We start from the raw sequence: 27,375 nt of genomic DNA, 5'->3' as shown, positions 1-27,375 counted from the left end.
TGATGTTGGCTTCAATAACAACCTGAGTCATTTCCCCCTCATAGCTGGATTTCCTCTGTCTTCTCTTTCCTTAGATTTGTAGGTTGGAGATGGTTTTTATAGAACCCTCGATAGCTGTTTACAGGTTTTGTTTTGTTTTCAAAACCACTCCGATTTACATCTTAATCCCAACCACTGAGGGGACCTCCTGAACATGTCACTTGTAACTTAACCTCTCCTCAAACCGTCACAGGCATCACTTCTAAAGCCAAATTTAGTATCCATCTGTCTGTCCTTTTCTTAGCTGGGTCTTCATCAAAAACAGAGATCAATGTTTTTAAGATACTGCCCCCGCTTCCAAATGACTTCCTCTTAAGTCGTCAGGAAAATTCTGGCTATGAAAGCTGCAGGGCAGAGGGCAGGCACTGATAGTCGTGTTTGTAGTATCCCAGTACTTGGGAGGTAGAGGCAGGAGAGTCAGGCATTAAAGGTCATTAAAAGTAAACAAACAAACAAACAAATAAATAAAACCCTTTTCTTCCCATCTTGTTGTACTTTGTATGGACAGATTCTTCGACCTCCATTACAAAAATGAGGTTTCTCTTTGTGTGTGTGTGTGTGTGTGTGTGTGTGTGTGTGTGTGTGTGTGTGTGTGTTTTCGAGACAGGGTTTCTCTGTGCAGCTTTAGTGCTGTCCTGGATCTCACTCTGTAGCCCAGGCTGGCCTCGAACTCACAGAGATCCGCCTGGCTCTGCCTCCCAAGTGCTGGGGTTAAAAGCATGCACCACCACCGCCCAGAGGGGTTTCTCTTTTGAGACAGAGTCGCATGTAATACAGGCTCACACTGCAGCTGCTGAGAACCCTGGACTCTTGAGCCTCCTGTTTCCACCCTCTTCCCAAGCACTGGAACATATATTTGATGTGTATAAGTGTTTGTGCCTGCAAGTATGTCTGCAATGCATGCATGCCTGGTGCCCAAGGAGATCATTAGAGGGTTGATACCCTGAAACTGGAGTTACAGATTGTTGTAAGCCACCATGTGAGAGCTGGGAGCTACACCGAGGTTCTCTGCAAGAGCAGTAAATGAAAATAGAGACTGGAGAGACAGCTTAGCAGTTAAGAACATTTATTCTTGCAGAAGACCTGGGTTGTCCCTACACCCACATGATAGCTCACAATCTGTAACTACAATTCCAGGGATCCATCCAATGTCTATTCTGACCTCCATGGGCTCCTGAAGGCATATAGTGTACATACCTGCACTCAGGCACACATTCATACACACAAAAATAAGTCAAAAGATGTAACCAGGTATGGTGGTGCAGATCTTTAATTCCAGCACCCAGGAAGCAGAGGCAGGCAGACCTCTGTGAGTTCAAGGCCAGCCTGGTTTACAGAGTAAGTTCAAGGCCAGCTAGGGCTATATAGTAAGAACCTGTCCGAAAAATAAATAAATTTAAGGAACAAAAAAAAATCAAATAAATATATAGAAAAGTGGGAGCCGGGCAGTGGTGGCACATGCCTTTAATCCCAGCACTTGGAAGGCAGAGGCAGGCAGAACTCAGTGAGTTCAAGGCTAGCCTGGTCTACAAAGCGAGTTCTAGGACAGCCAGGACTGTTACACAGAGAAACCCTGTCTTGAAAAACAAAACGGGCCGGGCGGTGGTGGCGCACGCCTTTAATCCCAGCACTCGGGAGGCAGAGGCAGGCGGATCTCTGTGAGTTCGAGGCCAGCCTGGTCTCCAAAGCGAATTCCAGGAAAGGCGCAAAGCTACACAGAGAAACCCTGTCTCGAAAAACCAAAAAAAAAAAAAAAAAAAAAGAAAAACAAAACGGAAAAAAAAGAAAAAAAAAGAGAGAGAGAAAGAGAAAGAAAGAAAAGTAGGTAGATGTTATGTGACTGTGTGACTTTTTTTTCCCCTGGGAGACACAACACACATCTACTCACTCCAGACAGAGAACCCCAACAGACCAAAGTATAGAAGCCACCAAAGTCCAACTTGGTAAACCAATAAAGCTTTTTTTTTTCTTTCTGAGATAGGGTTTCTCTGTGTAACAGTCCTAGCTGTCCTGGAACTTGATTTGTAGACCAGGCTGGTCTCAAACTCACAGAGATCCACCACCTGCCTCTGCCTCCCAAGCACTGGGATTAAAGGTGTGCACAACCACCACCTACCAATGAGTTTTTGGAGGATTACTCACAGGAGCATAAATGACTCTGACAGTTGCATCCCCAAAGCCCACTCCAGCATGAGTGACAGCTCACAAACCTGGTGCAGGGCACACTGCACAGCCTACAGGCAAATCATCAATTTAGAGAATACTTTCCAGGTGTCTCAGTTGATCTAAACCTCTTCCAGATGCTCAGCTGGTTTCTGCTTGTTGCTCTGGACTCAGATGCATGTTTGCATCTTTGCTTGTCTGAAAGAAGCTGGAGAGGCCTAGTGAATCTGGTCAGTTTCAGGGACTTCCTGGGGTTGTTTCATTTACCTTCTGTTTAAAGAGCTTCCCTGATGGATGGGATGTTTCTGTCTCAGAGGAAACTGTTATACAACTGACCTAGGAAACTCTTGAGGAAATCCATCCCTTCATAGTCACAAGTTTTACAACATACAAAGTTAGTTACTAAATATACCTTCAAACCATGAATTATAAAGAAAAAAATACATGAGGATTCTTGGACTTTGAAGTTTTGTAAAAGCCCCAATGGTATACTAAATCCTAAAATAACTTCATTGTCCCATGTCACTGCTTACAGGGAAATAACACTCCACATTCCAAACAACAGATTAAATTCCAACCTGTTTTGCTGTGTTCTAATTATGTCTCACTCTAAGGAGCACTGAAGACCAGTCTCACTACAACACATGCAGTTCTTACTGTATAGGGCGCTAATGTTTAGAACCCCACCTCGACAGTTAGAAAGCTAAAGCACGCAGTGGCTAAAACACCCTGTGGATACATCTTTGGCTTCTCAGTTTCAAGGAATCAGCAAGATGCACACAATGTAGGAATTGGTATAAAACCTAAGAAAGCAGGGGTGTGGCACATGCCTTTGATCACTGGATCACTTGGAAGGCAGCAGTAGGTGGTAGGTAGGTCTCTGTGAGTTCAAGGCCATTCTGGTCTACATAGTGAGACCTTGTTTCTAAGACCAACAAAACGACATCCTAAAAAATTTGTGTTGTTATTGGTTTTTGAAAGAGGGTTTCTCTGTGTAGACCTAGCTGTAGAGGAACTACCAGGCTGGCCTCAAACTCAGATTTGCCTGCCTCTGCCTCCCTAGTGCTGGGATTAAAGCTGTGTTATCACCACCCCGCTATTACTATTATTTATTTTAGGTGTGATTTTTTTTCCCCTCTAGACAGGATTTCTCTGTGTAACAGCACTGGCTGTCCTGGAACTCAATTTGTAGACCAGGCTGGCCTTGAACTCAGAGATCATCCTGCCTCTGCCTTGAGTGCTGGGATAAAGGGTATGGGCCACCACCAGTTTATTTTAGGTTCTTTGAGACAAGGCTGTCCTGGAACTCATTATATAGACCAAGCCAGCCTGGAACACACAGAAATCCACCTGCCTTTGCCTCCCTGGTGATAGGACTAAAAACACATGCCACTACACCTGGCCCACTTTTTTAATTAAAAAAATTTTTGTGTGTGCACCTGAGTGCATGTATGTGCACCATATGCATACAAGAGCCAATGGAGGTCAGAACAGGCACTGAATCCCCTAGAATTGTAGTTACAGAAGATTGTGACCCACCACATGGGTGTAGGGAGAACCCGGCCAGGTCTTCTGCAGAGTAAGTGTTCTTAACTGCTGAGCTGTCTCTCCAGTCCTCATTTTCACTAATTTTTTTAAAGTTTTATATATATATATATATATATAAAAAACACTTATGTGTATGGATTTTCATAGGCATGTTTACCTATGTACCACATGCATGCCAGGGCCCATGTGTGGACCTCAGAGGACAATTTGTGGTAGTAGTCAATTTTCCTTCCACTATGTGAGCTCCAGGAATCAAACTCAGATCATCAGGTTCAGTGACAAGTGCCGTTATATACTGAGTCATCTTCCCGCCTCCTTTGTCTTAGTGACTATGTGCAAGTGTCAAATGTCTTCTATTATTCTGCCTATTCTTTTATGAAGCCCTCTCCCTGAAGGAAGGGCTTGCATTTTCTTGGCTAAACTAGAAGCCGGCAAGCACCAGAGATCCTATCTCTGAAGAACCCCTGCCCCAACATCGGGGGCTGGCTCGTCCTGGACACCAGATTAGGCACAAACTACACCAAACACCTATTTTCACAGAGATCCTTTATTAAGCAGGAAAGAAAATAACTGCTTTCTGACTCATGGAGAAAACAACAGTGAACGACCTTGCAGATGTAATTTAAGGGGAAGTCTGTGTTAGAATGGGCTATGATGGTGTGGTAATGGAGACAGGGACTGGGACGAGGAAGAAGGGGAAGGGTAAGGGAAAGGAGGCAGAGGTATTTGTGCCAGAGGGACAGAGGACTGCCTCTGGATAGAGGACACAGATGTAGCACAGACGAAAACAGCAGTTTATAAAGGTACAAGGCGAAACTCCGTATTAGGATGAAGTTTAATTTTAATTGGGCATGTTAATTAGGTGAACTAAAGGGCATTTTTGATAGCTGGACTTTGGTAGTCAGCATCAGAAGGTGGCCAAATAAGGGAATAGGCCATGGGGGCTAGCTTTAGTAATACAATTTAATGGTTTTTAGCAAGGCAGAGGGAATGGGGAGAAGAGCAAAGCCTGCCAAAGCCACATGTCCCTTCAGTCTCCACTACCTCCAATGCTGGGGTTACAAGATACTCAGATTGTTATGTGGATACTGGGATCCAAACTCATTTTTATGGTTGCCCAGCAAGTGCTCCTATCGTGAGCAGGAAAGCTTTAGCTAAGTCATTTTAATACTTAAGGAACACAGCAGCAAAGGAACCTTCAACCTTCAAGCTAAAAAAGCAAAATACCGCCTGTGGAGCACACCTTGAGCCCCCTGCACTCAGGAAGTAGAGGCAGGGGGATCTCTGACTTCCCAAGTACACGGTGGCACAAGCACACTTATGCACACACACAAAAATGTAGACTTTCAAGACAGGGTTTCTCTGTGTAACAGCCCTGGCTGTCCTGGAACTCTTTCTGGACCAGGCTGGCCTCAAACTCAAGAAATCTGCTTGCCTCTGCCTCCCTAGTGCTGGGATTAAAGGCATACGACACCACTGCCCAGCAAATGTATACTTGTTAAAAAACTAAAAATGGATCAGGTGTGGTGGTACCTAACATTAATCTCAGATTTTTTTTTTTGAGTTAATGTCAGTATTTTTTTTTATTTATTGTATTTCATGTGCATTGGTGTTTTGCCTGCACTGGAGTTACAGACAGTTGTAAGCTGCCATGTGGGTGCTGGGAACGATCAGTGCTCTTAAGCGCTGAGCCATCTCTCCAGCCCGGCAGATGAGTTTCTAAGCCAGCCTGATCTACATTGTGACTTGCAAAAGTTTAATTTTTCTCTATACCTCAGGCATGACATTTACCCCCTAAATCCCTGGCTTTATTTATTTGATACATATAGATGTTTGGCCTACAGAGGCCAGAAGAGAATATCAGATCTGTCTAACTAGAATTAGTTGTGAATCACCAGATGGAGGCTGGGAATCAAAACAGGGTCCTCTACCGTGCTCTTAACTGCTAAGCCCTTTCTTGTCCCTTTTTAAAAGTCAAGAGATGGTCTTACTGTATCACCCTTGTTGGTCTGAAACACGCCATGTAGTTTCCTTCTGCATTATCTGCCTGTCCCCTGCTTCAAGTGCTGGGGACTAAAGGTATGTGCCACCACATCTGACCTTGCCTTAAGGCTTGGTTTTGTTTTTGTTTTTGTCTTTTCTTTTTTCTTTTTTGGAGACAGGGTCTCTCTATATAGCTGTGGCTATTATAGAACTATTATAGGACCTGTTATGTAGACCTCCCTCCCCAGTGCTTGGATTAAGGGTGTGTGAGACAACACACTTGGCATTAAACATCTTTCCTATTTACTATTCCTCAGAATAAAAAGAACAGCTCATTTTAAACAAGAAGTTTATTTAAACAACAAGACGCTTGACTTGAAGGGAAAACTATCTAGGATCATTTTGTTCAAGAGTAATTTACCCCTACTTAAAGACAGATTGCCCTACATGTAACAGCTACGTACAAAAAAGTTATAAAATTGTCCTTGGTTTTACAATGATAAATGAAAAACATTAAAATTCTCCAATCAAACAAGGTATGCAAGGATTTTGTTGTTGGGTTCTTTTGTTAAAACGTTGAGAGCAAAATAACTTACTGGAATATAAAGATAAGAGCTGAATGAGCATGCCACTAATGGAGAAAGGGGGATATTTTCACAGAACCAGTACTTTCCCCCAGACCATCTCCATCTGATGTCAATCAAAACAGAACATTGGCCATTTAGTTTAAAAAAGAAAAGAAAAAAGCGCAAATGCTTGTGCACATACACCAGTTACTTTATGTACAATAAAGAAATGGGGACAGGGAAATGAAAGAATAGAGAAAACTATACTGTAGTAGTCAGGATGTGGTGGAACCAAATTGCGGCTTTCTAATTGCGAATGTATTCTTGGTCTATAACAAAATTCTGGAGTAAAGTAGCAGGTTCCCTTTTTAGTAGACACCTCCTGTCTGCTGCTGGAACACATCAATCGTATCTTCATCCTCCATTTCCAACTAGCACAGAAAAGAAAACAAATTTTAAGACCAGTGAAGAAGAACTTAAAATTCTAGTTTTCATGTTAAATTTACAGAAAAGTACAGGTCCCATTTCCACTTCAGGCTTCTCTATTAACAGATGTCAGTTTCATAAAAACTGGGCATGGTGACACACAGCTGTCTAAAACCCCTGAATTATGGAGCTCAAGAAAGGGAAATGCATGTGATACCAGCCACAGGCTGGTCTTAAGCACTCACCAATCCTACCTCAGTCTGCCAAGTGTTGGGACTGAAACAGTTTTGATGAACCTAATCATCATCACATGACTTCACATACCACATACCTGTAATCTTAGCACCCAGAGACTGAAACAATGCTCTATATTCTGACACCAGCCTAGACTACAATACATGTGATAGTCTTCAAAAAAACTAAGACTTACCCTAAGTTAAACATCAATAAATACAAACTTTTTAAACGAGGTTCAATACTCTTAGGAAATAAACATCCCCAAAAGAAAGCATTAGACCAAAATCAAAACTTAAATATTATGTAGTAGCTAGGCATAGTGATGCACTTCTGTAATTGAGACTAGCCTGGTCAACAGAAAGAGTTCCTCGCCAATGTTTCTATTAACAGCTGGTTGTCCTTGAAATCACGCTGTAGACCAGGCTGGCCTCACAGAGCTCCTCTGCCTGGGATTAAAGGTGAGCACCACCACTGCCAGGCTGAAAGAAATTTTCTTAATTATAGGAACACACACACACACACAAATGTAAATAAAGAAAGCTGGAAGGTGGTGGCATAAGACTCTAATCCTAGCACTTCAGGAGGCAAAGGCAGATGGATCTCCGAGTTCAAGGCTGGCCTACAGAGGGAGTTCCAGGACAGTCAGAGCTACATAGTGAGACCCTGTCTAAATGGAACTCAGAAATCCACCTGCCTTTGCTGGGTTTAAAAGAATGAGCCACCACTGACCAACTAGTTTTCTTAAATCTTAAAATGATACAGTGGGGGGATGGCGAGATGGTTCGGTTGTAAAGATCATCCGGCTGCTCTTCCAGAGGTCCTCAGTTCAATTCCCAGCAACCACATGGTGAATCACAACCATGTGCAATGAGATCTGGTGCCCTCTTCTGGCCTGTAGGCATACATGCAGGCAGAACACTGTATACAAAATACATTTTTACAATGTTCCAGGGTAACAATTTTAATTGAATACATATTAATTTTTAAATAAATAAAATAAATTTTTAAATAAAAAAGATAAAATATTTTATGGTAAAAATTTAAATGCCTCAAAACATACATACCACATTTACAACGTTAGGAAATGTCAGCACCTCCTTGTGGTTACAAAACATAACTGACGACTGCCACTAGTCAGAATTTCTTCAGCACATTTTCCCTCTAGAACTAGAACTAGAACTCAGACAAGGTAAGTCTTTAAGTCTATTAGTAAAATCACACCTTGATGTTGATGTTCCTGACTATTTAGCCCTCTCCACTATTTTAATATAAAAAAATATTTATTTTATGTATATACTTTTCAGAGGCAATTGAAACAGAGCTTCTGCATAGCTCTGGGTATCCTGAAATTTCCTCTGCACACCAGGTTAGCATCAGAGATTTGCCGACCTTTGCTTCCCAACCAGTGGGATAGGGATTCGCCACCACATCCAGCTCAATATGTATGTTTTGTACATCATATTCACATACTAGAGTTATACAGATGGTTGTGAGCCTGTGGGTCCTGGAAAGGAATTCCAGGTCTCCCATGCAAGAGCAACAAGTGCTCTTAACCACTGTACCATAGCTCCAGACTACACACCTCCATTTTTTGGGGGGAGGGTGGGAGTGGGGGTAGGCTAAAACTGTCTCAATGTCTAACTCTGGCTGTCCCAGAAATCACAATGTAGACCAGGTTGGCCTCCAACTCAGAGATCCATCTGCTTTATCTACCTCCTGAGTGCTGGGATCAAATTAAGGCATATGCCACCATACCCTGCTCCCCTCCAATTTGTATTGGAGAATTAAAGCTGAAAAATCAAATCAGGTAGTGGCTCACACTTTGTGATTCCAGGCAGCCTTCTCAATGTTCTTCAAGGCCAACTTATTAGGAAACAGCACAGGCTATGTCTCAAAGAAAAAAAAAAAAAAACAAAACAAAAAAAAAACACCAAGCTTGGTTATATGCTCCTGTAAATTCCAGGAGGCAGAGGCATGATCACTATAAAACCCAAAAACAAACAAATCAAAGGTGAAAAGCCCAAAGGATCCAACTTAAATTTCTACTCACAAGAATTAGGTGATTTAGGCCAGGGAGAGGTGTGCATGCCTTTAGTCCTGGCATTAGGGAGTCAGAGGCAGGAAGATCTGAGTTCAAGGCTAGCCCCAACTACAGTACAGACCAAGTTCTAGAACAGTCAGAACTACACAGAAAAGTCCTGTTTCAAAAACAAAAATGAGCAAACAAACAAAAAATCAGTGATTTAGGGGGCTGGAGAGATGGCTTAGCGGTTAAGAGCACTGACTGCTATCCCAGAGGACCCAGGTTCAATTCCCACACCCACATGGCAGCTCACAACTGTCTGTAACTCCAGTTCCAGAGGACCTGACACCCTTACACAAATATACATGCAGGCAAAACACCAATGCGCATAAAATTAAAAAAAGTTCAGTGATTTAAAGTCTTAAATTTAAGGAAAAGTCTTAAATTTTAGAGGAAAAGGACACAATGCTTCAGTAGAGAAAATCATGTATTGCACAGATACAGAAACTGCAGTGCTATGTCAGAAAATTAAGGGAGATAACAGCATTACCTTTCCCAATCAAGCTTGTAAAGAGTCACCTACATGTACATAGTCAAGCTCAGCGAACAAGAGCAGTTGGCAGACTGAGCCAAGAATAGATGAAAACCAAAAATATCCCCAAAAGAACAGTGGAAAAATATACTTTAGGCTGGGCAGTGGTGGCGCACGCCTTTAATCCCAGCACTCGGAGGCAGAGCCAGGTGGATCTCTGGGAGTTCGAGGCCAGCCTGGTCTACAGAGTGAGATCCAGAACAGGCACCAAAACTACACAGAGGAACCCTGTCTTGAAAAAAAAAAAAACAAACAAACAAACAAACAAAAAAATCGCTTTAGCCAGGCATGGTGGCTCAAGCACTCAGGAGGCAGAGGCAGACAAATATCAAGTTTCAAGGCCAGCCTGGGCTACAGAGTCAATTTCAGGACAGCCAGGGCTACACAGAGGAAATCCTGTCTCAAAACAAATGCACAAACAAAAAGAAACACAACAGGAGGTGGTGGCACACACCTTTAAGGGAGCAAGTGAGCAAACAAGACAGCTGTAACCCCAGCACAGTGGGTGGCAGAGACTGGAGGATCAGTGAAATTCCAATGCCAACCAACCCCCAGGTTCAAGGAAGACTCAGTCTCAAAGGAATAAAGCTTAGAGCAATAGAGCAAGTAAGGTGATGTCCTCACTGGCCACACACACACCCATGCATAAATATAAGCAATCATACCCATAAAACATAATTTTCTTAATAGTAGAGATTTTTACCTGTGCAGGTGTATCTGTTTCATTGATTGGTTGCCCATCAAACCGGAATCTGATCTGCCTCATTGACAAACCCTAACAAGAGATTAAAAGCAAACAGCATATAATCATAAAAAAAACTCCTATTTTGGTTTTTTGGAAACAGGGTCTCACTATATAGCTCTGGCTGTCCTGGAACTCACTATGTAGACCAAGCTGGATAAAAACTCCATTTCAATAAAACTACAAATATATGTAACCATAAAATTTTGAGGTGATTTATATGATCAACAAAATGCTAACATTTTCTATGTAAGTAAATATTTGGTGTTTCTCATACTTAGACACTGTGTTTCAAAATCAAGATGGTACACACATGCCTGTAGTAATACCAGCACTTGGAAGGATTAGGAAGTGTGAGACCAGTATGGGCTACATGAGATCCATCTCAAACACAAAATACAAGAAATAAAAAAGGGGAGACTAAAGCATTTAATTTTTTAAACTAAATTTTCAAAATATGGGTATTCACATTTTATAGCACCTCTCAATACTGGTCACAATCCAAGTGATCAGTGTGTTATGTGGCTTCTGGCTATGATCACAAACACAGATAGGATATACAGATTAGTATCTGCTGATGAATCTGACAATACCGAGGATCCCAATGTTTAGACTTCAACAGTGTTACTCAATGGGGATTCCACAGACATTTCTAGAGGTAAAAGTCTGGTCATGAAAGCCTGGCAACCCAAGTTCAACCCCTGGAAAGGCAGGTGGAAATAACTGACTCACTCAAGCTGGGGGTGTGGTAGTTCCAGCATGCAGGAGGCAAGTGAATATGAGTTTGAGGCCATCCTGGTCTACACAGAAAAACCCTGTCTCAAAAAAAACCCAAGCAATAAAAAAGAACTGACTCCCAAGTTTCCCCTCAACCCCGACACATCACATACAATCAAAATTCAACATACAAGGAGAGAGGAATGAGATGGCAGAGGCTAAAGGTGTCCAAGTTTGATACCCCCAGTGGAGACGCAGCTCCATCAAGTCCTGACTGCTTTTTGTTGTTGAGAAGAGTCTAGAAAACCATGGAATTCCCCATGTAGACTCCGATATGTATACCATCAGGCCCCACTCCCCATCTTTTTTTTTTGTTGTTTTTTTAAAGACAGTTTCGCTATATGGCCCAGGTTGGCCTGGAACCTAATATGTAGACTAAGTTGGCTTACAACTCTGTGTGTGGATTTCTTGGCGGTACATTTGAACATGACGCATTAGTCTTTTGATAGCATGCACTTACCTCATGTTTTAACGGCAGGGTCTCAGGCAGCTCTCAAACTCACTTTGTAATAGAGAATGACATTTAACTCCCTAATCCTGTTTGTGCCATATTTGTTCAGTGCTGGAGGTCAAACCCAGGGCCTTGTGCATACCAGGCAACTCTACCAACAGACTCCAGTGCCATCCCTAACATTACTTTGTGTTCCTTGGTTTTTTGCCTGCATGGTTGTGCAATAGTGTCAATCCCCTGCTGCTGGAGTTGCAGTTGTGAGCTGCCATATGGTGCCGAGAACTGAACCCAGGCCTCTGGAAGAGCAGCCAGTGCTCTTAACTGCTGAGCCACCTCTCCAGCCCTGTCATCCTAATTCTTACGGAACACATGTAACTACCTCTTAATTGAAATATCTTGTGAGACACCCACCATGGTGGCTAACTCAAACCCACCCTACCCTCTGCCACTGGAGCTTGTGGACAAGTATATAGGATCAAGAACTCACATTGTAGTGAAGAGTGATAAATCGTTGGTACACTTCTAGGATTTGATGACTTTATCAGTACGGTGTTAGAAGACATCAGGATTACAAAATTAGATTAGATTTTACTAAAATAAACAATGCTGGTTCCTGGAGAAGGGCCTGAAGTGTGAATGGATTTCCTTGACTTACACTAGATTCTGGCCTTTTTTTAAATATTTGTTTAGATTCTATAAAATGAAGTTTCCATTAAACAGAAATACTTTGAAGAAGACACCCTTTTTTTTTTTTAAGGCAATCATGGATAAAAAAATGTTTTTTGATTAAAAAAAAAACATGGGGAAGGAGGAATCTTGTCACTCTAAATTCAAGTTATTCTAAACTTGAAGAAAATGGGAATTTTAGTTTGAGTTAGCCACCATGGTGGATGTCTCACTTGGTATTTCAACTAAGAGGGAGTTATATGTGTTCCTTAAGAGCCGGGAATGGCCGGGCAGTGGTGGCGCACACCTTTAATCGGGAGGCAGAGACAGGGGGATCTCTTGTGAGTTTGAGGCCAGTCTGGTTACAGAGCGAGATCCAGGACACGCACCAAAACTACAGAGAAACCCTGTCTGGAAAAACCAAAAACAAACAAAAAAAACCTAACAAAATTTAGTTTTTCTTTTTTTTATGTACACTGGTGTTTTCCCTACATGTATGTCTGTGTGAGGGTGTCAGGTATCCCGGAACTGGAGTTACAGACAGTTCTGAGCTGCCATGTAGGTGCTGGAAATTGAAGCTGGGTCCTCTGGAAGAGCAGCCAATGCTCTTAACTGCTGAGCCATCTCTCCATGCCAGCCTGCTTTTTTTTTTTTTAAACATACAAGTAATTAAGATTCTTGTAGAAGCCGGGCATGTTGTTGCACGCCTTTAATCCCAGTAATCAGGAGGCGGAGGGAGGTGGATCTCAGTGAGTTCAAGACCAGCCTGGTTTACAAAGCGAGTTCCAGGTCAGGTCTGCTATACAGAGAAATCTTGTCTCGAAAAATAAAATTATTTAAAATATTAAGATTTTCCCCAGAAACCTGAGGGTGGTGAATGTTCAATAGAAGATACCAAATAACTCCTGCCCTCAAACACCTCTTACTGGGGACTGAAATCTGGGCCTCCCCATGGTAGGCAAATGCTCTACTACTGCACTATGTATATTTCCAACTCTAATAATTCCTTAAAAAAATTTTTTTTAAACTGGGGCTAGAAAGATGGCTCAGCAGTTAGGAGCAGTGGCTGTTTGTTCTTCCAAGAGGATCCAAATTCAATTCCTAGCACCCACATGGCAGCTCACACCAGTCTACTGGTGGGTTTCAGGGACTGAACACAATCGGGCTTGCAGAGCCACCGCAAAAGGCCCCTTCCCAAATCTTTTTGTTGACTTACTCTTCAGGGAGATTTCACCAAAAATTAACACTATGTATTAATTAGCTGGGCAGTGTTGGCGCACATCTTTAATCCCAGCACTTGGGAGGCCAAGACAGATGGGTTTTTGTGAGTTTCAGGCAGACAAGTGTAAGAATGCTAACAAAGGAAATGAACAAAATAAACAAGCCCGGAAGCAGTTCTCTATTATCATGTTATAAAGGAGACATGAAACAGGAAGTATGAAGGCACGTGCCTAAAATCCTGCCAATGGTGTGACTGAAAAACTAGAGCAGACTTCAAAGCCAATCTAGGCACAAAATGAATTGGCTGTCTTGAAAACAAAATGATTTCCAAACGTTTACATCTTAGACAATCAGTGTAGAACAAGAAAAAATAATCCTATTTGTCGTTATTACAGCAGATGAACTGGTGTGGGAAACAGAGCTGTCATCTTTAAAGCAGGCTTTGCTTTACCGACTTAGCACTCCAAAGGGAAGCTCGCCTGTAGTAAAACTTGCACTGACTTTCCAACATCTGTCCAAATCAAGAGAATGAGCCTGACGACCTTACACCCAGCACTCGGGGGGCAGAGACGGGATCTCTGTGAGTTCGAGGCCAGCTGGTCTATAGCGCTAGTTCCAGGACAGCCAGGACTACACAGAAAAACCCTGTCTCAAAACAAACAAACAAAAAGACAATGAGCCTGGCTTGCTACCCCAGAAATGAGGAGGAAAGGGCAGAGGACTGCTTGAGTTTGAGGCCAGTCTAGTCAGCCAGTACTCCACGGGAAGACTGTTTCAGAACAAACCAAAAAACAAAAACCCAACACCCAAATCACAAGGAGAACTTTCTATTTCCTCTTGACATGTATCTATTTTTCTATTTAGTATACAAATATCCCTATAATATAAGTGTTCGGGGCTGGAGAGATGGCACAGCAGTTAAGAGCACCAGCTGCTCTTCCAAAAGACCAAGGTTCTATTCCCAGCACCCACATGTGGGCTTAAAACTGCCTGTAATTCCAGTTCCAGGGGATCCAACTCCCTCATGCAGACATATATGAAGGTGAAACACCAATGCATGTAAAGTAAAAACAAACAAAATTATAAACACACACATATAGTGTTCATGCTTTACTCAAAAGGGTTAAAACTTCCTAACCTCCGGTGCTGGGTGGGTAACTTAATGGAACAGTGTACATTTAGCATGCGTGAATCTGGTTTAAATTCTCAACATATGTGCACACACAAATGTCGTAATTTCTATACTTCAGAAAACTGCAATACCCCAAACTCAGATTGTTTTAAAACTCTCTAAGACAGAGTTTCTCTGTGGTGTAGCCCTGGCTGTCCTGGAACTAGTTCTGTAGAGCAGGCTGAGATCCGCCTGCCTCTGCCTCCTGAATGCTGGTATTGAAGGCATGTACCACCATCAAGGCCCGCAGATTTCTCGGGTGTTTTGAAAGAGGGCAATGCCTAAATGAATATGCAAGTCTATTTTCTACACATAATTTGGTTGTGTAAATAAATGATTATGTGGAAGTTCACATATTAATTCCTCACCTGTCGTTCACAATAGGCTTTCATTAGTTTACTAAGTGGTGTATGCCTCTTAATCTTAAACTGCACCACAGAACCATCCTGCCCCGCCACCTTCAAATTAATATGATCGTTGTTCTCAGTCTTGACTCCTTCCTGTTGAAAGAAAAATGAGAGTGTAATTTGGAAAATGTGAAACACAAACACCTTTAAAGCAGCAGCAGTCCCAAACGCTCCAGAATCAACAGGTTTCCTTCATTCTCTATCAATCAGCATACAGCTGTTCCCAGCCGCTGGTCTGAAAGATGAGACACCCTGCAGCAAGCGTTACAAGGCTGTTACACTAACAGATACTAGCAACAGCAACAATACACTTACAACAGTCTCCTTCCATTTACTGTATATGTTTTTGAGGCTGAATTTCCCAAGACGGCATATTTCCTGTCGTCGCCAAAATTTGTGCTGCCCATAAGCCCGGCTGTCCTTTCTCTTTTCAAAGCGTTTTAAGTGCAACTACTGAAGAGTGTGTGTGTGTGTGTGTGTGTGTGTGTGTGTGTGTGTGTGTGAGAGAGAGAGAGAGAGAGTGAGAGAGAGAAAACCATTTCATTGCATTTCAAAACTACTGCTACCTTCTTGTTAGAAAAGTTAGCAAACTCTGCTCAATGACCATATCAAATGAACATATCTTAAAAAAAAAAAAGACGAACGTCCTCAATGAGGGATGTCCCGACTCTCTTTAGCGTTGGCAGATTAAGGTCTGCTTCATTTCTAGTTCAGACCTCATTTCCCCCTCCCTTTGCTGTCAGGGATCGAATACACAGTCTTCGTGCCTGTCTTCCCGCAGACCGCGACCCAAACCGAACTTCAGCCCAATCAAATGGCAATGTCCAAGGGTTCTTTCAGCCTGAGTCCCCCGCCTTAAAGTCGAGTCGAGGCGGGAGGATGCCCTAGTGACGGCTGCGCGTCCCCTCGTCCGCAGCCGAGTCTCCCGGTGCCTCAGAAGGCGCGTTTTCCACTCGAGCCCATCACGTCTCCGCTCGCACCTCAGCCCACAACTACAAGAAGCCACATGGTCCCCGCCGGGGTCGGGGTTGCTGGGCGCCCGGCGAAGCGGCGCTGCCCCTCCCCCGCGGGGCCCTGGGGCCTCGAGTGGGACCTACTCCGGAATCCCCCGGCCGCCGCTGCCCGTGCACGGCCCATTGATTCGCGCGCGGCCCCCGCCCCAGAGGGGAACCCCGGCCCGCAGCACTCCCGCCGCCGCCGCCGCCCCGGGCTCCGCGCGCCCAACGCTCTCCTCACGCACGCCGGCCGCCGCCGGAGAGCCAGCGCGGGGCCGCTGGGCCCGCGGGCTCCCGCGATGCGCCGCCCGCCCGCCCGCCCGCCCGCCTCGCGCCGCGCGCGCTCCGAGGCCCTGGGGGCGGGGGAGGGCGGCGGGCCTCCTCGGGCGCGGGCGGGAGGAAGAGAGCCAGGGAGGAAAATGGCGCGGAGCGCCGGGCCCGAGCCGCGGCTGGCCCCGTGGGGGGCCCAGGGCAGGAGTGGGAAGCCCGCGGCGGGCTTCGGCCGGGACCCCGGGCCGCGCCACCCACCGGCCCGCACGGCGAGGCGGAGACGGCGGCGCCGAGCTCACCTTGGGTTTCTCGTCGGCCATGGCGAGCGCCGGAGTCTCCTCAGCCGCCGCTTCACAAAAGAGGCACCGGGTCCGCACTGAAGGCGCACACAAGCAGCACCCGGAGCGGCAGAAGAAGGAGGCGGCAGCGGTGGACGAGGCAGAGGGCGCGCGCACGTCGTGCGCTCCCTCCCCCCACCCTGCGTGCGCGAGCACGAGCGCCCGGGCCTTCTCATTGGTCGACGCCTCGCGGGAGCGCGCAACGCTTACATAACCACCCCTGCCGCCCCCCCGCGGCCCGCGCCTCCGCCGCCTGGGCCCGGCGCCCGCCGGAGCGGCGGGAAGAGGCGCGGACACGCGCACCAGCCCCGCCGCGGGCGCGCGCCTGGCCCTGGGCGGGGCTGTATTGTCCTCCTTCGGTGGTGGAGCATACTCAAAATGGCTTCCAGCTGGTCCTCGGCGAGGACAGGAGGGCTTGTGGCCTTAGACGTGAGCCTGGGCCTGGGGAGGCCGACCGGCTCCACGTGGAAGGGGGAGCCTCGACCAGAAAAGCCGCCGCCGCCGCCGCAGCAGGCGCTGAGAAAAACTCTTGTTCAGTAGGACAAATGCAGCCTTCCGCACATCGAACTTCCCAGTCCCCTCATCCTTCACCCTCAACCAGCCTCAAACACACCCATCTCTTCCAACCTGTTGGTAACCCTCCCCTCGCTGAGGAGAAATTCCTTGTATCCACTCAAGAAACTCCTTGCTAGGGGCGTGTCTCCCAACTTCAAGAGGGCACCGGCCCTCTCTGGACGTAAAGCTTACAGGCCGAGCCTTCCCTCCTCTTACCCAGTACACACTAGAAGTGGGTCCTCCCGGGTGAAGGATCCTGACCTCTGCGCTGTGGGCCCCGTCCCGTGACTCTCATTGGTTTTATTATTTCCTGTACCCCTGTATTTTCTTCTACCACTGGAAAAAAAAAATAAATTCTCAACTCTATTACCACCATTATGCTCCTCGGCCAAACAGCTTGAAGAAATGCCCATGCCAGCTGTCTCCACCCCCTCAACTCCCACTCACTCCTGAATCCACTGCAATCTGTTGCCGTCCCCATAGCTCCACTAAAACTCCACAAGGTCACCTTGCCGAACCCAGTAATGTGTTACGTTTCTCACGCCTATTGAACTCCCTGTGACTTTGCAGAAAAGTTTTTTTTTTTTTCTGTCACCTCAGGCCTGTCCTTTGTCACACCAAAATCTTTCTCTTCATCAAACATTCTTTTAGTTGTTTCTGGGAGTTTTATCACAGGCCTTTTTTCAATTACTACTATATTTCCTCTACTGGGATGCATCAACCCCTTCCATTATCACTACTTTCTTTTTTTTCTTTTTCTTTCTTCCTTTTTTTTTTTTTTTTTTTCTTGAGGCAGGGTTTCTCTGTAGCCTTGGCAGCCTTGGAACTCACTGTAGACCAGGCTGGCCTGGAACTCAGAAAGAGTGCTGGGATTAAAGGCGTGTGCCACCACCGCCCAGCTACGTCTCCATCTTGAAATCTGTGTGCTATGATCCAAACTCTGCTCCTCACGCTTGCACAGCAAATTCTCTTAACAACGGAGCCATCTCTCCAGCCCTTCTGTTGTTTTTGAGACAGGGTCTCACTCTGTAGTCCAAACTGACCACAGACTTGTATTGGTCTTTCTGTTGTAGACTCCTGAATGTGGGTTCACAGCATGAGCTACCACGCCCGGCCTGCCCTTTGCTTTTTTTTTTTTTTTTTTAAATGGGTATGGGTATTTTGCTGGGATCAAAGGTGTGCACCACCACCACCTAGCACCATCTGCTTTCTAATGACTCACAAATCTATATTTTGAGTCCAGATCTTCTACCTTTAAAAAAAATTTCTTGCCAGTGTACTCTTGAGGCAGAGGCAAACACTCTGAATTGAGACCAGCCTGGCAGGACAGAGTTACCCTGTCTCTAAAAACACCAACAATAAATCGTTCTTTTGGGTAGAGACTAGTGGCACATGTCTTTTTAATCCCACCACTTGGGAGGCAGGACAGAAAGATCTGTGTACATTCCCCAATAGCCAAGACTACATAGTGAGACTGTGTCTTTAAAAAAAAAATGTAGTGAGGGCCGGTGTTCACACACGCCACGGCAGGGTGCCCACGTGGAGTTCAGAGGACAACTTCTGGAAGAAGATTATCTCCTTCCACCTTGCAGGCTCTGGGGACTGAACTCAGCCCATCAGGCTTTCGGGCAAGCACCTTTAGTCAAGGAACCATCTCACCAGCCGCAAAGCTGTGACTTTGAAACATCTCTCTGCTCATTTGTCCCTGGTGCACTTCAAACTCAGTAGATCCCAATTAATTAAAATGCTTCATTTTAGCTCGGCCTACGTGTATGCTTATCTTTAATCTCAGAGTTCAGAAAGCAGGAGCAGGAGACTCTCTGTCAGTTAGAGGCCAGCCTGGGCTATGTACTATGTTCCAGGTCAGCAAGAGTCACACAGAGAGCAGGGTGGTGGTGACACCTGCCTTTAATCCCAGCACTAGGGAGACCGAGGCAGGCAGAGCTCGGTGGTCTGCAGAGTGAGATCCACGACGGCCAGGGCTACACAAAGAAACCCTGTCTTGAAAAAACAAACAAAAAAGAGTTACAACAAGACCCTATCTCAAAGCCATTAATTAGTTAATGAATTGAAATTTATTTTCTGAAATTCGCTGAGCAGAGCTAAGCATGTGGCACATGGCTTTTTTGCCAGTACATAGGAGGTAGAGTCAGGAAGGTCAGGAATTCAAGGTCATCTTTGGCCACTGGGCGTGGCTACAGAACCAAAAAACATGGCTCTCTATTGACTTAGGGCCATATGAGACCCTCTCTACAAAAAATGAAAATAAGTTAATAGCTTTTTAACCTAAAAAGAAAGTCTTTTCCATCTTTTCTCCATTGTAGATATTCCAAGTTTCTCTGAATGAGTGAGTGAATAGAAACGATCCCTGTGTGTAAGGTCCTGCAGCGGCACTTGGGAGACAAGGGAGTGCAAAAGAAAGATGAACTCCCTCCGTCTAGTCTAGTCACTTACAGTGCTGGGGTGGTGCAGAAGAAATGAGAACGAGGGCCCCCGACACTCCAGGGTCTGGTACTTGCTATGGACCAGGTACCAAGGCGGGTACTTCTCCTTTCTTTTTGGGTTTTCAAGACAGGGTTTCTCTGTGCAGCCCTGGCTGTCCTAGAACTGGCTCTGTAGACCAGGCTGGCCTCGAACTCAGAGGTCTGCCTACCTCTGCTTCCCAAGTGCTAGGATCCAAGGTGTGTGCTGCACCACCACCGGGCATCTTTTCCTGGAACATCCCAGTGAATGGAGCAAATACTTGCTACTGAGACTTGAAAGGGTTACATACTTTGTGCAATACACAGCTTGCAGGGAGTGAACATGGCAGGTGCCTGACAGGTACTAGAGACAGAGAAAATAATGTTTTCCTAGTCTGCGAGGCTCTACCGAACCTCAGACTTTTCATTGCCACAACATGCCTTTCCATCTTATAGAAATGCAGAGATAAATATGTTGTCAAACTCACCCTCATTAGCATGTGGGGCTTTCAATAGCACAAAGGTCATTTAAGTATTAACATCCGGGAGACAGGAATCTCTTTATTATATACCCACCCCCACCAAAGTTATACTAAGTTACAAAATCACAGGCAAAGAAGGAATTTATATAAAATACTTATTAAAATGTGTGAGCAGCACGTATTCCAAAGGCACACAAGAACTCTGCAAAATGAATTTAGGGAACTACTGAAATCACATACAGAGGGCTAGATATATGGCTCCCTAGTTAAGGGCACCCCAGCAATCTCTTCTGGCCTCTGAGGACATTGTATGCACATGGTGCACAGCACACATAAAGGCAAAACACATGAAAGAAACAAATATTTAAAACAATACACACACACAAGGTGAAGGCATAGGCATACAGTGAAGTCTTGTAAAGCCAGCTCCTTGGAAGGATGCCAGAGGATCAAATGGTTGAGGCCTACCTGGGCTACATATGAGTTTAAGGCCCATCTAGGCAGCTCAGGGACAGCCTATCCCAGAAAATTAAAAAAAAAAAAAACCAAGCTGGGTGGCGGTGATGCACGCCTTTAATCCTAGCACTGGGGAGGCAGAGGCAGGTGGATCTCTGTGAGTTCAAGGCCAGCCTGGACTACAGAGCAAGTTCCAGGACAGGCTCCAAAGCTACACAGAAAAACCTCGTCTCGTAAAAACCAAAAACCAAAAAAAAAAAAAAAAAAAAAAGGATAAGAAAAGGAGGAACCAGGGAGGGAGAGGAGTGCCTCTGGTAGACACTTGCCTAGCCCAGGAAATAGTCCCCAGCGCCGTAAAATAACATACTGAAAAGCTTCTGTTTTAATACCCATGAAGGGCCAGAGAAATGGCTCAGTTGGTAAAGGCACTTGCCACCATGCCTGACGGCCCAAGTTCTGTAGAACCCACCTGGTGGAAAGAGAGAACCAATTTCCAAAAGTTGTCATTTGGCACATGTACAAACGTTTTGCCCAAATAAATAAATATAAGCAAAGAAACAAGGGGGGAAAAACACAGTTAGGGGCTATAGAGATGGATTAGTGGTTAAGAGTGCTTGGTGCTTTTGCAGAGGACCGGACTTTAGTTCCTGACTCAAAACCACCTGTAACTCCAGCTCTAAGGAAACCAACAAATACTAGAGAAAAAGGAAGTGCAGTGAGTTTACACAGGAGAGACTAACAGCAGCCATTAACTGAGTGATTACCAAGTGAGGAGACCGGCTGAGTCCTTAATCCTCAAGAAGCCTGTATAATAATTATCTTCACAGAGAGGCCGCACAACTTGTCAACCACCCTGAAGTGGTCTAGATCTTATGGAATGCAGGTCTTGTGACTCGGACCCCAGACCTTAATTTCCATAGGGCTGTAAATTCACTCACTATCATAGAAGACCACAGAGGAAAAAGGAAAGAAAGAAAGAAAGAAAGAAAGAAAGAAAGAAAGAAAGAAAGAAAGAAAGAAAAAAAGAAAGAAAGAAAGGAAGGAAGGAAGGAAGGAAGGAAGGAAGGAAGGAAGAAAGGAAGGAAAAAAAAGAGGGGAAGAAAGAAGGAGGGAGGGAAGGAGGGAGGAAGACTGTGAATGTATCTCAGTTGGTAGAGTATTTGTCTAGCATACACTAAACTCCGGGTTTGAACCTCTGAATGATGTCAAGTCATATACCTTTAATGCCAGAACATGGGAGAAAGGAACAGGCAGATCTGTGAGTTCCAGACCAGCATGAGCTACCTAGTGAGAGCTTGTCTCAGAAGAAAATAAAATTTAAGGTCAGCCTTGGTCATATAGCAAGTTTGAGGCCAGCCTGGGTTATATGAGACCAGTACCATAAGTGCCAGTCATTTTCCAACAGCTAATGTAATTTATGAATCAAGTAAAGGGATTAATGAAAGCCAGACATGATGGTACATATTCAGAAAGCTAAGGCTTGATTAGGGACTTCAAGGTCGTGGGCAGCCTAGGCAACATAGCAAGACCCTGTAAACCAGACCAGCACACAAGATGGCAGTGAGCCAGATGTAGTTGCTGGGAATTGAACTCAAGACCTTTGGAAGAGCAGCCAGTGCTCTTAACCTCTGAGCCATCTCTCCAGCCCCGAAACCTAAGATTTTAGCAGCAGTCACTGTGAAGAACCAAGTATATAATCCTTTAAATTCAACAGTTGGGAGCTGGAGAAAAATGGGTCTGAGGTTAAGAGCACGTGTTGCTCTTAGAGAGGCCCAGGGTTCAGCTCCCAGCACTCACATCAGGCAGGTCACAACCAACCTGTAATGGGGGTCTGATGCCCTCTGCTGGTCTGTAGGTACCTTTACATTCACGGTGTACATATATACATGAAGGCACATGCACACACATGCAGAGATATATAAGAAAATAAATGATAGCCAGACGGTGATGATGCATGTCTATTAAAATCCCAGCATTTGGGAGGCAGAGAGAAGTGGATCTCTGAGTTCAAGGCCAGCTGGTCTATAGAATGAGTTCTGGGACAACCAGGGCTACACAGTGAAACCCTGTCTGGGGGTGGAATACAAAACAAGGTGTATGACTTCTGAGGAATGACGCCTGAGGTTGACCTCTGGTCCCTACAGGCATGGGCACATCTGTTTCTGCACTTGCATGCAAGTTTCAGGAGCATTGCTCCAAGTTATATTTGTCTAATATGTATATGGACAGTCTTGAATACAAATGCACTGCACAATAAGTATATTAATATTCAGTGAGTGGGAACGGGGTGGGGGATCTGGGGGTATAGCTCAGTGATAGATTACAGCCTAGCTTGTGGCTATGAGTTTCACCCCAGCAGCACACACACTTTTAAGACAGGATTTCTCATTGGGACCTAGGGCTCACCATATGGCTATACTTGCTGTCCAGTGAGCCCCAGGGATCCACTTGCCTCTGCTTTCCACTGCACATTACCAGATATTAAAACTTTCAATTATTTGTATATATATATATATATATATATAATTTAACTTTATGTAATGTACATTGGTGTGAAGGTATCAGATCTCCTGGAACTGGAGTTACAGACAGTTCTGAGCTGCTATGTGAGTGCTTGGAATTGAACCTGAGTCCTCCGGAAGAGCAGTCAGTGCTCCCAACTGCTAACCCATCTTTCCATCCCTTGCTTATATATTTTTGAGACAGGGTCTCGCTGTGTAGCCCTGGCCTAGAACTCACTATGCAAAGCAGGATGGCCTCTAACTCAGAGAAATCTGCTCACCTCTGCTTCCCTAGAACTAGAGCTAAACCCCTGTGACACCATGCCCAGCTACACACCCAGATTTTTCATTTGAGTGCTGGAGACTGAACTCAGGTCCTTGTGTTTGGAAAGCAAAGACTCTACCAACTGGTATCTTCCTATCTCTTTGCCTTCGAGTTTTTTTCAATGAGGTATATATTCGTGTAAAACAGATGTACAAATGAAACATTCACTGATTTTAAAAAACCCAAAATTTTATTTTAAAACAATTCTTTGGTTTACGCATAATTTTACCATTTATAAGAGAGAAGCAAATTTGCATGTTAATTGATGGATGAGCTTGTTTCTTTTTTTTTTTTGGTTTTTAGATTTATTTATTTATTTATTTATTTATTTATTTATTTATTTATTTATTTATTATGTACACCGAAGAGGGTGCCAGATCTCGTTACAGATGGTTGTGAGCCACCATGTGGGTGTTGGGAATTGAACTCAGGACCTATGGAAGAGCAGTCAGTGCTCTTAACCTCTGAGCCATCTCTCCAGCCCCATTTCTTTTTAACATAAAGAAATAAATCTTCACTAAGTATTTGATGCTGCAGGATGAAGAGCATCTTCAGTATTTTCTAGGGTAGGTGGATGTTTTGATTTCTGTATGTATGCATGTTTGTGAGTGTTGCTTGAGTTTTCCTGCCTGGCCCACAGTCAGTACAAATCTCTCTCACCTGCCAGTCCCACAGCCGCTCAGACCTGACCAAGTAAACACAGAGACTTATATTGGTTACAAACTGTATGGCCGTGGCAGGCTTCTTGCTAACTGTTCTTACAGCTTAAATTAATCCATTTCCATTAATCTATACCTTGTCACATGGCTCGTGGCTTACCGGCATCTTCACATGCGGCTTGTCATCATGGCGGCTGGCAGTGTCTCTCTGACTCAGCCTTCCACTTCCCAGCTCTGTTTTCCTCCTTGTCCCGCCTACACTTCCTGCCTAGCCAATGGCCAATCAGTGTTTTATTTATTGACACATTTGCCATACAGAACATCCCACAGCATGTGAGGATGGGTGTACATGTGTGAATGGGTGTGTGTAGAGACTAGAGGACAATTTTGGGTGTCATTTCATAGAATCCATCCACATAAGGTTTTGTTTCTTTGGGAGATATGTTTTGGGTTTTGTTTTTGTTTTGTTTTTTGTTTTTTTCTGTTTTGTTTTTTTTAGTGGCATGGAATTGGCAAACATTGTGCCAAATGAGCTATCTCCTCAGTGTCTACATTTTGATTATTCTAATTAGCACTGAAACTTTGTTTTATTTTGCCTTTTTTTTTCCTTTTTTGAGACAGGGTCTCACTATGTAGTCCTGGCTTTCCTGGAACTCACAGAGATTTGCCTACCTCTGTCTCCCGGGACTTCTTCCAGGGCTGAGATTAAAGGTGTGGGCCACCATTCTTGAAACATTGTTTTGTAAATATGTATTACAAAATGTCAGAAAAGGGCTGTGATAAACCCACCATGGTGGTGCTGCCTGTCAATCCCAGTACCTGGAAAGTGAGACAAGCCGATCTTTGGTCTACAGATAGAGTTTCATGCCAGGGTTACAGTTATATCTTGTTTCAAGTTATACCTTGGAGACTTGAAGACCAGCCTGTGGGAATAGCTATGGGGAATAAACTTGATTAAGCTAATTAAGATTGGAAGACCCGGGGTTGGAGATTTAGCTCAGTGGTAGAGTGCTTGCCTAGCAAGCACAAGACCCTGGGTTTGGTCCTCAGCTCTGGAAAAAAAAAAAAAAAAAAAAGATTGGAAGACCCATCCACTGTGGGTGGCATCATTCCCTGGGCTAGAATACTGGACTGTATGAATAGGAGAAAGTGAGTTGAGTACAAGAGTTCACCACTGTTTTCTTCCTTCCTTCCTTCCTTCCTTCCTTCCTTTCTTTCTTTCTTTCTTTCTTTCTTCTTGTTTTTTCGAGACAGGGTTTCTCTGTAGCTTTGGAGCCTGTCCTGGACTAGCTCTGTAGACCAGGCTGGCCTCGAACTTACAGAGATCCACCTGCCTCTGCCTCCCGAGTGCTGGGATTACAGGCATGCACCACCACCGCCCGCTGTTTTCTTTCTTTCTTTCTTTCTTTCTTTCTTTCTTTCTTTCTTTCTTTCTTTCTTTCTTTCTTTCTTTTTTTCTTTCTTTTAATTAATGAGACCATGTCTTACTGTGTATCCCTGGTTAGCTTGAGTTCACAGATATTCTCCTGCCTCTACTTCTCAAGTGTTGAGATTTAAGGATGTGTGCCACCATGCCCAGCATCATTCTATTTTTTTTTGTTTTTGTTTTTGTTTTTGGTGGGGTGGGAATGTAACGTGGTGAGCTTCCTCAAGTTCCTGCTGCTGTGACTTCTCTATCACGTTGGGCTGTAATCTTTAAAATGTGAGCTGAAATAAACCCTTTCTCCCTCAAATTACTCTTTATTTACTCATTCTTTTTGTTGTTGAATGAGAAACAGGGCTTCTCTGTGTAACAGCCCTCACTGCCTTGGAACTCACTTGGTAGACCAGGCTGGCTGGCCTCCAACTCACAGAGTTCTGCCTATTTCTGCCTCCCACCTGCTTGGATTAAAGGCATGTACCACCACTACCCTACTCTTTTCTTTTTTAAATTTATTTTTATTATTTTAATTATGTGTATGCACATGAATGCAAGTACCCACAGAGGTCTGAAGTGTCAGATCCCCGGGGAGCTGGGGTTACAGGCAGTTGTAAGCCACCCGCTGTGGCTGCTGGGGATTGAACTCAGGTCTTCAGGAAGAGCAGAACTTGCTCTTAACCACTGTGCCATCTCTCTAGCCTAAAAGACCCTGTTTCAAAAAAACAAAAACATCCCCCCCAACAAACAAACAAAAAACATCAACAACAACAACAAAAAAACAGAGTTCAAGGTCAGACTGGGCAACATGGCCCACACCTTTAATCCCAGAATTTGGGAGGCAAAGGTAGGTCTTCTTTCAACACTCAGACATCTTAGTTTAGTGGTGAGTTTGTCTGAACTCTTTCTTTCACAGACAACTTTTTGCTCCTTTTTTTTTGATACAGGCTTTCTCTGTGTAACCCTGACTGTCCTGGCTCTTGCTCTGTAGACCAGGCTGGCCTCCTCTTTCTTCCTGCTTCTCCGGGGTTGGGACTAAGGCATACGCAACCACCTCACTGCTGAATTATTTTTTTGTTCATTGCATGTTCAGGAATCTTTTAATATTGCTACGTATTTTGTGATTCCCAACCTTCAGGTATATGACTTGATATGGGGCCATGATCCACAGTTTAAGAAGCTGGGACTTGTCAAACAGTCCTGTAAGTTGACTTTTGTTGCTGATTTTGTTTGCTTGTGTAGAAACAGTTTCACTGTAGCAAGGGGGATAGTCTGGAATTCACCATGTATCCTCTTCTGGTCTCTTCCTTCCTGAAATCCCCCTGTCAGACTCCTGAGTACTCCTGAGCAGACAAGAGCCACTACTTCTAGCTTACGGGACTTTGTGATTTCTGAGTCCATGAAGATGGAAGGTACATGTTAAGTGTTACAGAAAAGCAAAACTAAACAAACATTTAGCTGGAAGTCGTGTTGTATGCCTTTAATCCTAGCATAGAGATCCACCTGTCTTGGTTTCTGGAGTGCTGGTATTAAAGGCATGTACCACCATGCCTGGCCCAGGATGCCTTCTTAAGCACTGACACATCTCTGCAGACCTGGGTTATATCTTTTTTTTTTTCCTTTTTAGTTTTTCAAGACAGGGTTTCTCTGTGTAGCTTTATGCCTTTCCTGGAACTCATTCTGTAGCCCAGGCTGGCCTCGAACTCACAAAGATCAGCCTGCCTCTGCCTCTCAGTGCTGGGCTTAAAGGCGTGTGGAGACATTTTTGGTTATCACTATCAAGGGACACTATGAGCAACTAGTGCCTACAATCTGGGTATTTTGTTTAATAACCTGTAATAGCCCTGACAGCATATAGTTATCTAGTCCAGCTGGGTCTGGTGGCCTGTGCCCTTAATCCCAA

The 27,375-nt window shown here is 44.5% G+C and overlaps 1 protein-coding gene and 1 pseudogene across 1 annotated transcript; one reads left to right on the top strand and one right to left on the bottom strand.

The window, feature by feature from the left end:
- Positions 1 to 6,065: 6,065 nt before the first annotated feature.
- Sumo2 (small ubiquitin like modifier 2) lies at positions 6,066 to 16,763 on the bottom strand. Its single transcript, XM_052756848.1, has 4 exons — positions 16,577 to 16,763; positions 14,974 to 15,105; positions 10,281 to 10,352; positions 6,066 to 6,730 (listed from the first exon to the last, which is right to left on the bottom strand). Exons 1-4 carry the CDS (start codon positions 16,595 to 16,597, stop codon positions 6,668 to 6,670), a joined length of 288 nt encoding a protein of 95 aa, XP_052612808.1. The 5' UTR covers positions 16,598 to 16,763; the 3' UTR covers positions 6,066 to 6,667.
- LOC128121824 (U6 snRNA-associated Sm-like protein LSm5) lies at positions 10,359 to 14,967 on the top strand (annotated as a pseudogene).
- Positions 16,764 to 27,375: the final 10,612 nt, after the last annotated feature.

This window comes from Peromyscus californicus, unplaced genomic scaffold, assembly GCF_007827085.1.
Source record: "Peromyscus californicus insignis strain IS unplaced genomic scaffold, ASM782708v3 Scaffold_3__1_contigs__length_106647218, whole genome shotgun sequence".
Classification (NCBI taxonomy): Eukaryota; Metazoa; Chordata; class Mammalia; order Rodentia; family Cricetidae; genus Peromyscus; species Peromyscus californicus.
The sequence above is the reverse complement of the archived record's forward strand: the minus strand, read 5'-3'. Positions and strand labels throughout refer to the sequence as shown.